A 12662-nucleotide genomic window follows, 5' to 3' on the forward strand; every position below is an offset into this window, starting at 1 on the left:
ACCCATCACATATATAACATGTGATTTGATGTCATTCAATGACTGACGTCTCCCATTCAGACATGTAACACATGGGCAGAAATATTTACCATCTAATTCCGATGCATTTTTTTGCACAAATTGCAAGAAATCTTCAACCTCCGTTTCATACTCGTCGCTTATGCGAGGTGCTTTCATCCAACTTTGGTCCATGTTTTGTGTGTTGTGATACCGCCTATGTTATCCCGCATGCATGATAATCTCACACTTTGAATTTCAAAAAGGTGTGGTCTTATCCCATTCAGGAACTCTCTTTTTTAAGTCATTCATATGTAGAACTTAAGTACGTTATGGTAAATTTGAATAAATTTCAACAGCATTTCGCATTGGTCTCTAAGTACACGAAATGAAAGTGGTGACATCAATTGACCACGTTCAAGTATGCACCCGGAGAACAAAGTGAAATGCATTAAACCGAAATTTAATCAAATATAACACAACATATTTAAGCTGTATCTATGAATGAAATAAAAAATTGAGAGTTCCCAAATTGTCCAAATGGACAATTCAAGATCCAATACAATGATTAATCCAAACTATCCGTATTAATCATTGTATTGAATTTTAAATGGGAAACTAAGGCTCACTCAGGATGCACATAATTGAAATAATGCACAATAATCATATACGAAAAAATGTAATATCCACAAAAGTGAGATAATGACATACATAGCTCGAAAGATACTTGTAATAATAACTATATGAGTGTGGTGATGGGAGTGAAAATTGTATGAGTTTATCGTTAGTCAACCAACAACGAGATAACAACGTCTGTCCTATCCTATGGAAGTCAAATAGTAGTACCTACATCCAACAACAACCATCAATATGAATAGGTAACATAGTAAATCAGTCATATATCATTGTGTTAATGTTTTAAACAAAAATGAATATAGACAACAACAAATTCAGTTATGGTTGTTGAATTGGAAACAAGAACTTATACCGCTCATTATTTCACAAGTGGATGCCATTTGCAATTAAACACTATTGTCCAAAAAAAAGTAAGACAGTATAATACAAATGTCATAAATGATGCCTGTCCAAAGGATGATACTGATCATAGGCATACAATAAAACATTGATTGAGAATCGTCGTCTTTCTCTAAGGTGTAGTAGTATTCAACCTACTTTCAGCCAACAATATAATGTGCAACTACAATGCTTTGTGAATAGCTACCTAATGTCATTCAAGACAACATCAATAGCTACCTAGTTAATGGAAACAGAAAACATTTTGTCAAGCCAAGCAAGTCCTAAGTTTCTCAAACTTATGGTTATGGTTCTCTGAGTGTTATAGTTTTCTTTCTTCATTCTTTCTTTTACTGGGTTTTGTGGATATTTTTGTTTAAATAATTTTACATACACAAACTCTTCCACCAAACTGTGAAAACTAGAGATATGGCTGCATATAAATATGATGCAAACAAATTTGAGAAGGAACCCTTGAACATAGACACATTCTGATTAACAGTTTGAGAAAAGAGATTGTTTGGTCATCTCTGTCATTTGTAGTTTCTTACCCTAAGTAATTAGTAGCCACAATACTATATAAATACAGTTTCTAGAGTGTAATTTTGACTTGCACCATGAATCAGAGTTTAGGTTATGAATAGTATTGTCTTGTTGGTCACTCTTGACAACAATCCACATTTAGTATATGTCACTCATTGAAGTCATTAATGTTGAAGATTTATTTAAAGTCATTAGCCACTGTTTGTCAATGTGTTTTCAATTTTGAAAACTTAAAAGAGCTCTTCATAGTAATTAATTGTATAACAATGATAAAAAAAATGCTTCATATGTATTGTCACAAAGCAACACAATCATATTATGAAGTCCATGAAATATGTATATCCATCACGAGACACTCTGCATCTAAGATAATACTGGTAATTTTACTTGCTAACAGCTGGTCAAGTAAACAAGACACAAAACATTTGCCATAGAAGGTTTCAGTCCTGCTATAAGACAAAAATAATTCTTTATAGTTGTGATCCTTGAAAGGAATTGTTTGATGTTATTTGTTTGCCAATAGATCTCAACCCCCAAAATTCTCGCTAACATTGAATCTCATATGCACCATCTCACTCACCACACATCTTTATAGATATACATTGACCTCATTAGTTTTTTATTCAAGCCACTTGCAAATCTGCAAACTTGTTGCCCGCTGGTCTCAACACATTCCCAATGTTAAGAGTGTGGGGATTTTTTGTGATGAATAAGGTTTCACTTGAGAGAGTCATGGATGCAACTTTTGCAACCCTGAATGTCACTGCTAATCTAGTCACTAAGGGAATTGGATCTAGAAACAGAACTTCTTCTGGATTCTGGGGTGAGAACACAAGGGGAAGTTTTAACATGAGATTTTGTACTGTTCAATCACACAAGAGTTTAAAGGTACTACTTTCAAGCCTAGCTTTGCACAAGCTGTTTATTCACCAGACGTTAACAAAGAGCCACTGGTAACAATAATAACTACATGCAAAACATTTTCTGATGTGTGTGTATGTAGGAATTGGATTTGCTGCATTCACAGTTGCAAATCTGGACCACTAAATGAAGATCAGGAAGTTGATATTTTGTGTGTTTATTTTATGTCTAACCTATGAATTAAAATATGTTTTGTTTGATCTTCATGAGAAGACTGCGTGAAAAACTGTCAAAATTCCGACTGCAGGAAACCTCTGTGTGTGTGTGTGTATATATATATATATATATATATATATATATATATATATATATATATATATATATATATATATGAAATAATGTATCAAATGATTATAGTCTTTTGTGAAAAATAATAACTAAAACTATAGATTATTAGATCATATTTGAAAGGTTAAAATTATATAGGAAAGTTATCAAGTGAGTCACTTGTTAGTATGAGAAATAAGAACTATACATATATATTATTAAATCATGTTTCAATAAGAAGAATGATCATATTTGGGGGTACATGCATATCGACTGTGTTGAATCCTATTTCAATCAACCAGAAGTAATTCGATAATAATGAATCATAATTTTATGGTACTAGAGCATATAATAACAAATCATACCTTTTATTTTCTTTATTTATTTTTTGTTTGTGTCACCACCCTTTGCTCACTGGCTCACTGCTAGTACTACAAAGCTTATGAATTTTATTATATGGTAAAGAGTTACTTATGATATCTCTTAGCATATATGCTTACTTGCAAATTAGAATTTAGTCCATTTACTGAAAATTCATTTTGCTTTGGTAGGTTAAATGCCTTATTTTGTTTGATTATAGAAAGTTGGTTTCTATAGATTAGTTCTACTCAAGAATTTTTTGAAGATGGTGTTGTGAAGCGTGAGGACTTGTGGATCACCTCCAAACTTCGGTTTTATTGTCTTCTAACTCTTCTGAAAATTGTGATGTTTCTTAATGTTGAAAATGGAGCAGTTGGAGTAAAACCAGAAAATGTTATACAACATGACATACCAAGCACATGGAGAGCAATGGAGGAACTCTATGACTCAGGCAAGGCAAAAGCCATTGGAGTGACCAATTTCTCTTCAAAGAAGCCTCAAGATTTGTGGGATATAGCAGGAGTGCCTCCTACTGTTAACCAAGTGGAATGCCACCCACAATGGCAACAACTAAAGTTGCATGAATTCTGTGCATCTAAAGAAATTCACCTATCTGTATGTATAGCACATAAAGTGATTTTATCTTTACATTCATGCAATTAGATTGAGTTGTTAGTACATATTCTTTGAGGGTTCATGATGAAATTATTTGTTCCCCTTTTCATAAACTTTGAAAAAAAAAATGTTTTTAGTATTTATACTTTAGGTCAAACTTTGTTTAGTTTCTGTCTTTTCAAATCGATAAAATCAATCCTCTAACTTCTACAAATATGTTACTTAAGTCCCTCTCCACTAACTCTATCGATGACAAAATAACATATTGGAGGGATAAAAGTCAAGTATTTTTAAAACTTGGAGGAAGATGTCATTGATTTGAAATTATAGAAACTTGGACTAAGTTTGATCAAAGGTACAAGAACAAAAAGACAATTTTTTCCCATAAACTTTTCTACAACAAAATTATGATTTTTGTACATATTCAAATGGTGGCATCTCAAAAACCATTGTTCTCACTACTAATTATCTATTATGATAAATTTCTTTTTTTAAGGGATTTTCTCCATTAGGATCAAAGGATTTCTCAACAATGATATGCTTAAGAATCTTGTTATCAATTTCGTTGCTGAGAAACTGGGGAAGACACCTGCACAAGTATCCCTTTAGTGGGGCATACAAATGGGACAATGTTCTGCCAAAGACCTCTGATGAAGCTAGGATCAAGGAAAATTTTGATGTCTTCAACTGGTCTATTCCTGAAGAACTGATTGCTAAGTTCACTGAAATTAAACAGGCAAGTAGTTAACTTAACTTTATCTTTCAAAGTTTTTATTCTCTTTTTCATTTATTGAAAAGGTTTCACTGCCACGAATTTGTGTACATATAGAGTAAAACTAGGACCATTGTTGTGCGGTTATGTGTGTTTAGTTTGTTGCTTAGTTTTGTTGGTCCTTTTGGATGCTAAATCGTAATGCTGCATTTGTATTTTGATTTCAAGTATTCCATGGACCCATTTGTCAGAATCCAAAAGCAAACCCAAAAAATGTAGCTATTATCATATTGGGTGAAGGGGCTGGAACTCGACTCTTTCCTCTTACTAGCACAAGAGCTAAGCAAGTGGTATGGTTTATCAATATATATGATTTTCTTTTGAGGTTTCATTTCATTACTATAAATAGTTTGAGTGGTTTGTTTTAAATTTAGAGTAAATGCTAACTGAGGACAATTGGTGGGTGTTAAGGGGGTTCTACTAATTGCATTTCCTTCATGCAAGGTTATTAATACTTTCATCATGTTTGCAGGTTCCAATTGCAGGGTGTTATAGAATCATAGATATTCCTATGAGCAATTGCATCAAGAATGGCATCAGAAAAGTGTATGTTTTAACACAGTTCAACTCTTTCTACCTCAATGGCCACTTGTGTCGCTCTTACAATTTTGGAAATAGGGTGAACTTTGGAGGTGGTTTTGTGGAGGTAAGTTATTGATTGGTAGTATTTCAGGAAAGAGTAAGATTTTACTATATTCAAGGAAATGATTTTTATAACCTAGTTTGAAGAAATTTTATCAGTGAGGCTATGTTACTAGTCAAAAGGTGGCATAATTTACATGGAATGGGTCTTGGTTGCTACTAAAACTCCTAGAGAGGTTGAGAACAAATGGTTCCAAGGGACAGCTAATGCAGTGACATGATTTATTTGGGTTTTTGAGTTAGGCATTTTGAATGCTACATACATATATGCTAAAATCACCTGTCTAGTTCCAATATACTAATTTGTGTGGATTACCATGCAGGATGCCAAGAACAAGGATATTGAGAACATATTGACAATATTTAAGTTGCCACCAACAACAAATTACTAACACAATTATATTGCTAACAAGATACACTTCACAACCCGGTTTTTAGCAAAAAAAATAAACAAATCAAGTTGTTTCCACTCAAGTACGCAGATACAGTTTAAACTCATACCTCACTGCCATTCAAGGTCTACAATTAGAAATGTCGATGACCCTTCAAAGCATGCTCTTATTTTCTACAACAAAAAGAAAAGAAAGGAGGATATGAACACAATTAAAAGAAAACATAACAATATATCGAGGGAAAATAAACAATTGATGAGAAGAACTACAAAAATGAAGGATCGAAATGTAGCATGCTTATGTTGGGGAACAAACACCACACTTATATATGCAGGATTGAATTCAAAATGCCTATTCAAGGTTGCACATTGTCAGGGCACACCTTACCTTCGAACACCAAAGAGCTTCGAACACGACAAAGCTGACGGGGACAAAGCTTAGGGCACGAACTCACTGAGTGCTCCACAGTACGGTCTGCCCATGACGCCGGCCTGACACGGGACACACTATTGACGGAGTGCAATGGAAAAAGGCGCGACGATGTCACTGACGAGTTCGACGATAGGGTGAGTCGTTAGTCAGGGCTGCTAGCTTCACCTACGCAAGTGATGAAGGACAAAAAGCATACTATATCAATGCAAACCACGATGGTTCTCTGTGTAGAATTGCCTTTGTACACTTGCAATTTACAAAATTGTCATTGCATCTCTATCCCTACAAAGACGATGAGTAAAAAACACTATCATTCTCTTTACTTTTATTATAGTAATGTCACCACGACACATTCTAAAACGGTTCATTAGAACCACCTTAGAATGTACGTCGTAAAAAACGCCTTTTTTAGTAGTGGAAATAAGACATTTATGTCAATAATCACGTAATGCATAACTATATTAGAAATTCAAACAAAAAATCTCTCACACTTTGTATATTCTATATCCCACGAGTCATAATCTAATCTAATATATTATAAAGGGAGAAAATGAGAGATGTATGAGAAAATGAGAGTTCACTATTACTTGACCCAATCAAATATCTCTAATTAATTCATGCTTATAATGGTGGATAACAACTCCTAAAAACTATCCAACCAGTCATCTACCTTTCAATAACAAAAAGAGTCATAGTTTCTAAAAAATAGACCCAAGTAAACCACTTTTAAAAATAAGAGAGAACATATAAATTAAAACATGTAACTGGTTGCATCTTTACAAAGATATTTTTCAACATTTTTACATTTAAAAAATAGGATTTAGACATATAATGTGTGTAAGAGTTGGTTATGAAGGAAATTCTTCACTTTATCAACATTTTTCTAATATTACTATTATAAATAAATCTTGTAATGATTTTTAAAAATAAACTATAAATACATCTTTTAATTATATTAAATTTTAATGAAAATGAGTTTATAAATATTTTTTTTCCTTAATTATACTTGTGGTTAAAATTTTCAACCTTTTTATTATATTGTAATAATCTTCTCTATTAGGGATGATAATTCTATTCATATCATATGGATATCCCCAAAAAGTATTCACAATAGATAGGATAAATACTTATTTAATGAGATTGAGTGCGGCTACGAGTACTATATGACCTCTATATAAAACACCTCTTTAGGGAGAGAAATAAGGAGAAGTGAGAGAAGTGTATGTATGATAGTCACATAATGTCATAAGAAGAGGGGAAATTAAGTAAGAGAAGTGTATGTATGTTAATAAAATGTTTATGATGTCGGTTAAGGTGTCTATATATATTTTTTGCCATAGCATTAGTCTGAATTATTTATTAACTAACTTTGGTGATAATTAATTTCCGTAAAAAAATATTACACACACAATTTATAATTGATAATTAAACTTTTTTTAATAATAATAAAAATATGCGTAAACATAAAGCATAAATCCAATATCATGCAGCAAAACTTAGAGTATTATTTTCTCATATCTTGTCCTTAACCCTGAAACTTAAAAAATTAATATATGACACCATAACCTAGGCCCCATTTAGATGGTTTCTCATTTGTAGTTTTTAAATGTTTAGAAATCACAATCAATTTTAATTTTGAGTTTTGATTTATTCATTATTTTTAATTTTTAAAAAGATGTTACAAATTAAAAATAAATAAAATGACTTAAGTGTTTTATCTTATCTTACTCTACTATGAAATAATGGCGGTGACAGAGGTAATAGAGTGAGAATGATAATATTGGAATGGTAATACCAAAGTTTTAAAACCCAGATCGACCTAGTCGATCGAACAGGTTTGACTACAACCTGAAGGTTTAGGCAAGTCAAGTTGCCTATTTGATCAACCATGCATTGAACCTGGTGCAACCCAGTATGACTCGATCGAATTTGCAGTTAAACTGGCGATCCACTAACCTGGTTGAGTCACACCCAAGGGAGAAACACATATCGGATCATGTGGATCAATTAAGGTTAGGTATATAGTTTTAATTCTTTTTTAATAAAGACCGGGTCATTCACCAAATGACCAAATGCCTTGACCGGGTCAATCATCAATTTGATTTTAAAAATTATGGATGATGGTGAGATGGAATAATGATAATGACGACAACTACAAAGATGGAGACGACATAATGGTAGTGGACTGATGGCGACAAAGGTGAGGTGCAGTGGCAATGACAATGATAGTGGAACGGTGAAGACAATAGTAGTTGTAGTGGAATGGTGGTGGTAATAATGGTTGTGGTAGAATGTTGGTTATGGAGGTAGTGACATGGACAATGTGGTGGCAATGGCCGCAATGGTGAGGGAATTGTGGTGGTGTCATGATAATGGTGGTTAAAATGTATTTTTTAAAACTAAAAACCAATTTCTCAAAATCTTTTTTCTTGATTTTGATAATGAATGTGCAACTATTTAAAATTGAATTAAAAACCAATTTGACTTCATTTTTGTCGAACGTATTTTGTCTTGAAATTTGTATTTGAAAATCGAAAACTAGACACTCACAATCATTTCAAACAAGACCTAATGTTTTAAAAATAATTTTAGTTTTTTCAAATTTCCATATATCTTAATTCATTCATTTTCCACTCCAAAAAAATTCACTTTTTTAGTGAAAAAAATATTTTCTCTCACAAGGGTTAGAATTTGATTTAATTTTAATTTAGAAATCATTTGCTTTTCTTTCGTAAGAAGAACCCCATCCAACACCGACTTTTGGGCCGGGCCTGACAACCATTATCTGGGCACACCCTATTTCATATATATAACTATTTAAGTATTTGACTAAATAGTAACCCTTATTCTCTCCTTCTCCCGCCGCAACTCACACTGTCTTCCTTCTCTAGGGTTTTTAGCTCCTCCAAATTCTTCGCCCAACATGGTGAGTCCCTCTTTCATCGTTTCAGATCTGAACATGTTTTGCCTTTGTTCCCATCTTCTATTTTCCTATGTTTATTTGTTAGAGAAAACTTGTTATAAAGATAGAAGAAGCTGTTGCAATTTTTTTTTTTTAATTTTACGTTATATTTTGTTGCTATATTTTGTTGCTGCGTTTCGCATCAGAATGAAAGGTCGGAACTTTTTGTTTTTCTGTGACGATGATGCGATTTATTGAGTTGTATTTTGATTTTCTGTGACTACGATGGAATTTAGTTTTTACATTTGTTGCTGCGTTTCGCTTATATGAGCGGCTACGTTTGATGAATAACGATTATTTTTTGTGCTTATGGGTTTGCTAGGTTCTTCAAAATGATATTGATTTGCTAAATCCCCCGGCTGAGCTTGAGAAGAGGAAACACAAGCTCAAGCGTCTTGTTCAGTCACCAAACTCTTTCTTCATGGTATCATCATATATATATATATATGCCTTTCCTCAGAAATTTGCTCAATCCATAATTTTTATATTATTTTTTTATATGGCTAGTTATTTCCATTTTGGATTTTTAATATTTGCCTAAATTGGTTTTGTTTATACATGTTTTCCTCTTTTGCAGGATGTTAAGTGCCAGGGTTGCTTCAACATGTAAGTTGAATTGTCTTTTTTCCCCTTTTATTGATTTTGATTGGAAAATAGCTTGAATTGTATGAATTTGATTGTGTATTTTTAACACTCGAGTGATGAATTTGTCTGCAGAACCACTGTCTTTAGCCACTCTCAGACTGTTGTTGTATGCGGAAATTGCCAGACCGTCTTGTGCCAGCCGACAGGCGGCCGGGCAAGGCTAACCGAGGGATGCTCCTTTAGGAAGAAGGGAGACTGAGTGGTGTGCCATCTTTTTTTGTCTGTGATTGGAGAGTTTCAGTAATGCCTTCTTTTGTTTTGGTTATGGTATGCTAATTTTCTTAAATTTGTAAGACTTGAGTCTACAAACTTATCCAAGACACTAGGGATTATTTACACCTAATTTTGCATTTCTCTTTACTGCCGTTCCGTTCATGTGGCCATGCTAGATGCTTACTTTTAAATTAGAGTGCATGGTATGGGAAACGTATCTTTCTGTTTCTTCAGTAGATGTTTTTTCTGATAGTTCTGGGTGTGTCTGCTCCTTATTCCTCTTTTTCCGTGGTTGCCCCCTGTTTGTTCTGCGGAGCTAGAGTACCTTGTTAAATTAATTTAATGTATTAAACATGTATTTGTTCCCTCCCATAAATTCTGAAACATTACCTTGCCATTTTGGTCTATATAGGGCAAATTCCTTGGCTGCTTTCCTGCTGTAGTATTTTAGCAGTCTTAGCGGTGGCTACATCTCCTCAAATTTCTTATTTCACACTACACAAGTGATTGGCTTGTATGGTTTTATAAATCAAGATTTCTGGTTATAAATTTATAATTGCTTGTATCTACGTTTAAGGTAATGAGTGGTAGTAATCACCTTAATTTTTAAAGGAAAATGCTAACAGGTGTGTACTAAGGGTATTGATTAAAGAAGTAAATACTTTTGTAAGGTGAAAAATTGTGCTGTTCATAATTTTTGTGTGCACATCTATGATTTATGCAACAAATGATTTTTTTAGTTTCTTAACTAATGATTTAAGGACACTGAATAACAAGATTCATTTTAAAACATAAAAAGAATCATGGATTTTATATATTAGACTTCTGATGCTGTTATTGCCAATGTAATCCGGTGATTACAAACCTTCACGCCGGTCTAAGAACTACTGGTGGAACTAGCTTCGTTGAACCCTCTCTTTTCGCTTACCCAAGTTCCTCAAAGATGTCCATCGTTGCACCTAAGTAGCTTGTGTAATTTTTGCACTAAGGGTCGAACATCCACTTTATATAGCCGTCAAAGAATTCGTTAGATCAACTCATTATTATCGTTATAATGGAGCGAGTATTTGATTCCAAGATCTGATGGTTTTCACTTGTGACTTTCCATCGACTGAAACAAGAAGCAAGTTTACTACTATTTTGACTATGTTATGAATAAAATTTCAAGTTTAACGATTTATTTTATTTTCAGAATTTGGTCGACAATCAACTTAAAAAAACACGTGGACTTGTCATTCCAATTAGAGCCAATATACAATTTACATTAAGACATCAACTTAAAAAAAGTCCGTTATCAACAAATCATGAACAAGAGTGTGTATTGACGGATTTTCCATTCGTAGCAGACTGAATGTTATAAACTAAAAAACAGCTCAGTTGTTTCCTAGCATTGGAGGCCTAGGATCCTCCAAAGAAGAAAGGTTAGCGAAGAAACTATTATTTTCTGCTTCCTTCATTACATAATAAGCATCCCTTATATATAGGCACTAGCCAAGGGTGCTGAAGGTGCTAGAATGCGAAAATAAACTAACAGAAAAGCAGAAAAATGGAAATGGCGACAATGATCAAGGTGCTTGAGTGGGTTGCCTGCTGCGTCTCCAATGGTGCGTTGCTGGTCTGCTGTTTGTTTCCTAACACTAGCTGGTTGCCTTTCTGAGTGACGACGGTAGCACAATGGACTGGCCAACGACGGCGAAGCAACAAACATGGCAAGAATGATGATTCAACAACTTGGCATCGAGGGCAACTAACAGAGCGATTGCTCTGTTTGCCTGAGAGAAATAATGCATCAAAAACAGTCATAAGACTGTTCGTGAGAGAGCTTCCCAGTTATGGATAATTGGTTAGGGATAAGAAGATGGAAGGTCATTTCAAAGTGCTAACTGGACGATAGAGACTAAGAACTGGAAAATAGAGGTCATCTCCAAAAGTTATTAAGTGGATAACCTTTTAAACTTACTATTGGTTTAAGTGGATCACCTCCAAAAGTATATAACTAACGTATTTCCTAATTTTCCAAGATAAATAAAAAGATAGCTAATATTTTTTATTTTTTTTAGGATAAATAAAAAATAGTTAACTTATTCCTAACAATACCTTATCAGCAGAAACAACCTTGTTCTCACCGTGGAAGTATGAAATTTAGTTTGTAACACTACCGAAATTTTAAGTAGCGTTTTCAACCTTTTTCATGCTTTTCACTTCCTTCCATAGATAAGACAAAATCTCTATCTATCTCCAATTAATCTCTTTCCAAAATAAGTGACCTGAGATGTTAGTCATAACATGGTATGTTGGGCTGTAATTCTGTACACATTTGAAACAGTGTTAAAAGGTTCCTTCGTCTCTACATAAGCTCTTGATACTTGTCCCCTTAAATGGCCCCTTTCACATTGGCACTTCTTTTATCTTGTCCTTGACTTCCGTTCTCATTCCTTTCCTCCTCATTATAATTCGAATTTGGAGAAGCAAAATCTTGTCTCCAATTTCTTGAAGATAAGCTTCCGTATGGGGTTGATCCCTGCCCTGAATTATTCATCATTGAAGAGCTTCGGCTCATTCCCATGCTCCTACATCTTTAACCCCCATTTTTTGCCTTCTTTTTGGTTGAGCTTCTTTTCCATAAGTCTAGACAGCGAAATGATTTTGTACCTATTGATTGGCAGCTACTTCCTACTTCAATTCTTCCTTCAAGCCCCCTAAAAAGAAACATATACTCCTCAAAATGACTGCAGTTTAAGGTTTTTACACATAGATTAAGAACAATAAATATACCACTTTTTGATACAATTATACCAGAATAACCCCATTCTCTCAATGAATGCATTACTTTTACTTGCTGCCAATACAATCATTTTGTTACATCTCTCAATGCATCTAGTGGATT

At 33.7% G+C, this 12662-nt stretch overlaps 1 protein-coding gene and 1 pseudogene across 1 annotated transcript; both read left to right on the forward strand.

Moving 5' to 3' along the window:
- The first annotated feature begins 2286 nt into the window (after positions 1–2286).
- On the forward strand, positions 2287–5523 carry LOC100804675 (NADPH-dependent aldo-keto reductase, chloroplastic-like; annotated as a pseudogene).
- Positions 5524–8692: 3169 nt separating this feature from the next.
- On the forward strand, positions 8693–9905 carry LOC100776354 (40S ribosomal protein S27-2). Its single transcript, XM_014771998.3, has 4 exons — positions 8693–8881; positions 9240–9341; positions 9495–9523; positions 9635–9905. Exons 1-4 carry the CDS (start codon positions 8879–8881, stop codon positions 9759–9761), a joined length of 261 nt encoding a protein of 86 aa, XP_014627484.1. The 5' UTR covers positions 8693–8878; the 3' UTR covers positions 9762–9905.
- The last annotated feature ends 2757 nt before the right edge of the window (positions 9906–12662 follow it).

This window comes from Glycine max, chromosome 19, assembly GCF_000004515.6.
Source record: "Glycine max cultivar Williams 82 chromosome 19, Glycine_max_v4.0, whole genome shotgun sequence".
Classification (NCBI taxonomy): domain Eukaryota; kingdom Viridiplantae; phylum Streptophyta; class Magnoliopsida; order Fabales; family Fabaceae; genus Glycine; species Glycine max.

What these genes read in the sequence shown, in the direction of transcription:
- LOC100776354 (XM_014771998.3), top strand. An exon ending in CACCAAACTCTTTCTTCATG is followed by an intron (nt 9,342 to 9,494) that starts GTATCATCATAT and finishes CCTCTTTTGCAG; the next exon opens with GATGTTAAGTGCCAGGGTTG. An exon ending in TGCCAGGGTTGCTTCAACAT is followed by an intron (nt 9,524 to 9,634) that starts GTAAGTTGAATT and finishes ATTTGTCTGCAG; the next exon opens with AACCACTGTCTTTAGCCACT.